At 39.4% G+C, this 3,756-nt stretch overlaps 1 protein-coding gene across 1 annotated transcript in view; it reads left to right on the top strand.

Annotated features, from left to right (window-relative positions):
- Positions 1-584: 584 nt before the first annotated feature.
- WDFY3 (WD repeat and FYVE domain containing 3) overlaps positions 585-3,756 on the top strand; it is a gene marked incomplete at its 5' end in the record, with an annotated part of 75,027 nt that continues 71,855 nt past the window's right edge. Inside the window, 2 exons of the mRNA XM_009698546.1 lie at positions 585-799; positions 2,484-2,596. Of these exons, the coding sequence (XP_009696848.1) occupies positions 585-799; positions 2,484-2,596 (328 nt within the window). The remainder of the gene's footprint in view (positions 800-2,483; positions 2,597-3,756) is intronic.

The following is a 3,756-nucleotide window of genomic DNA, read 5'->3' as shown; positions in this document are numbered from 1 at the left end:
TTAGGAAGAATTTTTTCACTAAAAGGGTTATCCAGCACTGGACCAGGCTGCCCAGGGAAGTGGTGGAGTCCCCACCCCTGGAGGTATTTAAAAGACATGTAGGTGTGGTGCTTAGGGACATGGTTTTGTGGTGGGCTTGGCAGTGCTAGGTTAACGGTTGGACTCGATGTTCTTAAAGGTCTTTTCCAACCTAAATGATTCTATATTAAGTTATTAGGAATAACCTAGCAGTCATAAAAATAAAAGTTCTTGGTATACTTTAAGCACATAGAACTTCTAAACTGACTCACTTCTGCTGGTGAAAAGGAGAGGTTAGTTTAACTGTCTCTACCTGAATTGTTTTTCTTTACAATTGTCGTGGTAATCCTTCCCGTAACTTATTATCCTTTTTCATAAAGAGATGGAAGTGTTTCTTCATACATAGGCACTCACACCCCCCTAATGCACACACATATTTAAGTGTAGGACGTTTTGTGTATTTATTGCTAATAGTAATTTCCTTTTCATTATTATGCATAAGGACATTCTTTTATTTGCGTTCTCAGTTTGCATTTTCTCAAGTTGTGTGCTTTTCTTTTTTCCAGCATGCTCTGGATCTCCAGCTGGCGGTGGCCAATATCCTGCAATCTCTAGTGCACACAGAGAGAAACCAGCAAGTCATGTGTGAAGCCGGGCTCCATGCACGACTTCTGCAAAGATGCAGCGCTGCTCTGGCTGATGAGGACCACTCGCTACATCCACCACTGCAAAGGATGTTTGAAAGGCTGGCCTCCCAGGCGCTGCAGCCGATGGTGTTGAGGTCAGAAAGATAGCGTTGAAATCTAGTTGAGCTGAACCTTGCAGCCGGCTCTGTCACTGACTGGCTGTAAATGACTCGAACTGGTAGAGAGCATAAGTGACCTTGTGTGGTAGTGATCTCACAGGATCCTGTTTTATTTCTCATCAAAGAGACTGGCTTGTCTCTGTTAATCAGTATTCTGTTAACCAGCCCTGGAGGTGTTGGGAACTGGAGAGCAGCGGAAGAGGGAGAAGCGTGGTGTGGGAAAACCTGTTTGGTGGTTTTTCAGAGAGATTGTACTGAAGTTAAATGCTTGCTTTCTTCCTGCAAATCTTGAGAGGCTATCAAATATGCCATTCCTGGCTAGGTCCTCAGAAAGAGGAAACATGAGGATGGACTCCCTGACTTTTCTGTATGATGTTGAATACCTCAGATTGGAAAACAGGCCAGCAGTTTTATTTAGCACTTTAGTTTCTGTGAAGGAAATGCAGGAGTGCAATACAAGAAGTGTCTGGAAAAATCTGGGAATGCATAGCTTTAAAAAGTTGATAATTTTGCATATTAGTGCGAGTAGATTTGCATATCTATACTAGTACTAGAAAAGCAAGCTTGAAAAGTTGGAGCATATTTTGAACTATTTGTTAAATACCCACACAGTTGTGTGATGGTTTGGATTGCTTGCTTAGATTCTGAGGAGACCTTCTTGTGGCCTTTCAGTATAAAGGGGGGGCCTATAGGAACGACTGAGAGAGACTTTTTAGCAGGGTCTGTAGTGACAGGACTGGGGCAAGGGTTTTAAACTGAAAGAAGGTGGATTTAGATTGGACATAAGGAAGACATTTTTTACAATGAGAATGGTGGGATACTGGAAGGGGTTGCCTGGAGATGCTGTGGATGCCCTGTCATTGGAAGTGTTTGAAGGTCAGGTTGGACGGGGCTTTGAGCAACCCGACATAGTGAAAGACAACTAGATGATCTTTAAAGGTCCCTCCCAACCAAACCATCCTGTGATTCTGTGGTCTCAACTGGAATACAGAGCTTAATTGTATTCTCTCCTATGGATCGCTGACTGGCTGACCTGCAGCCAGGACAGCTGCTCACTTCACTTCAGTGGCATGTGGCCGTGACAGAAATGATTCTGCAAGGAGCACCCTTGCTGGTAGTCGCATTGCGGGGACTTCAGCTTCCCTAAGCATAGATACTGATAACCTCGGTCGCTTTAGATATAGATACTATATTTATCTATAGATACAGATCTTGATAGCTGTGAAACGATCCCCCAGCCAAACAGGGCACAGATGGATAAAACAAAGCTGAAGTCACTTACATAGTGAAACCTGCGGTCTGCCTTTCCAGATGAGTTCAGCTTACTGAATGTGCATCAGTGACCGTCCTGATGTTCTCCTACAGGATGCGGCAGCCTCCTCCCAAGTCTTTGGAATTAAGAGAAGGGAATTGGGAGCTTTATCAAAATTATTTGATTAGTTAAAATGATGTTAACTTTTGAGAGCATCTGTTCAAAACTTCAGTAGTTTTGAATGGATCAAATGTGTTTCTTGTAATTATGTATTAGTTTATTTTAGTTCAAAGTCAGTTTATTACAAGTAATTACTGTCTTTTTTTTTAAAAATGATATTAGATTTGGTGCCATTCTAGGCAAATAAATAGAGAAAATTATTTGTAAATTTTTTATTCTCTCTCTTAGGGAATTTTTACGCTTGGGAAATCCTTTGAATTGCGGAGCTTGGGACAAAAAGCTGTTGAAACAGTACCGAGTGCACAAACCCAGTTCACTGAGTTTTGAACCAGAAATGAGAAGTAAGTGCTGAAGTGCTACAAATCTGTGTAACAAATGCTTCACTGACATCCCCCAATTGCGTACTTAGATAAAATTTATAGATAAGCATCCGTAAAAACCTAACTTTGCCCTGGCTTTGTATGGATGTGAAAGCATCAGAGCAGTTTCATTGGAAAAAGTTCTGAAAGCAGAGGGAATGTAGTACTTGTATTTAATATATATCCAGTGAGGTAGTTACAATTTTTTATTTTAGGAACAGTGACTACTAAATGTGATAGTAGTTTGCTTTTAAGTTTTGAGTAGATCCTGAGTTTTGTAGTTATTTAACAGTAAGAAGAAAAATATTTTTCTCAGGTCCTTTCGTGTACACATCACATGTCATTAAATCTGTGTAGTGTCTCTAATGAGTTCAGTAAGGTATCAGATAAAATAACTGAAATTCCTACACTTAAGCATAATTCCTTTTGTTTTAGCTAGACTCAAAAACCTGGCTCATCGTTAGCATCACTAGTAATGAGAAAGAAATAGAAAGAATTAAAAAGAAAAAAGCACAATTTACTTAATCTGACAGAATCTCAATCTAATCATCGTTTTCCTCATAAAGAGGTAGAATTTGGAGTTGGAACACTCACTCTTAATTATTTAAAGTTCAGCAGTCTCTTTTTAACTATTGATGAATTTTTCATGGTAGGTATTTACAATGGTTTTACTCATTGCTCACTTTCAATGTATTTACTTTCCTAGTATATTAAAATTGAATCTTTACTAGTATGTGGTAAGCATGTGTTGATTTATGAACGCATAGTAACTCAGAAATTATCAAGAAAAAGGACCGATTTACATCAGCTTTAAAAAAAAATGGGGGCAAGGGGGGCACCACGACAGCTCAGTTTCAGTTTTAGTCCTGGCATTAACACTGTGGGAAGGTATTCACAATCTATTTTGATAGGATATTCACTGGATATTCCTAGGTTATAGTTACACATACATACGCCTATGTAGTGGAAATTTTCATTATACTTTTGTGTGGCATCCTGTCATGCAAGTTCATCCATCTGATAGAATACTTCATATTCTATCAGCAATTACACATCAGTTCTGATTTTCACACTGGAAAGCTCCCTCTGATTTCCAACCATTGAGTGAATCAATCTGATAAACTGCACTGAATGTCTGTAAC

This window comes from Cariama cristata, unplaced genomic scaffold (assembly GCF_000690535.1).
Source record: "Cariama cristata isolate BGI_N322 unplaced genomic scaffold, ASM69053v1 scaffold6894, whole genome shotgun sequence".
NCBI lineage: Eukaryota > Metazoa > Chordata > Aves > Cariamiformes > Cariamidae > Cariama > Cariama cristata.
Note: the sequence above shows the minus strand (reverse complement) of the source record. Positions and strands in the feature narration are given on the sequence as shown.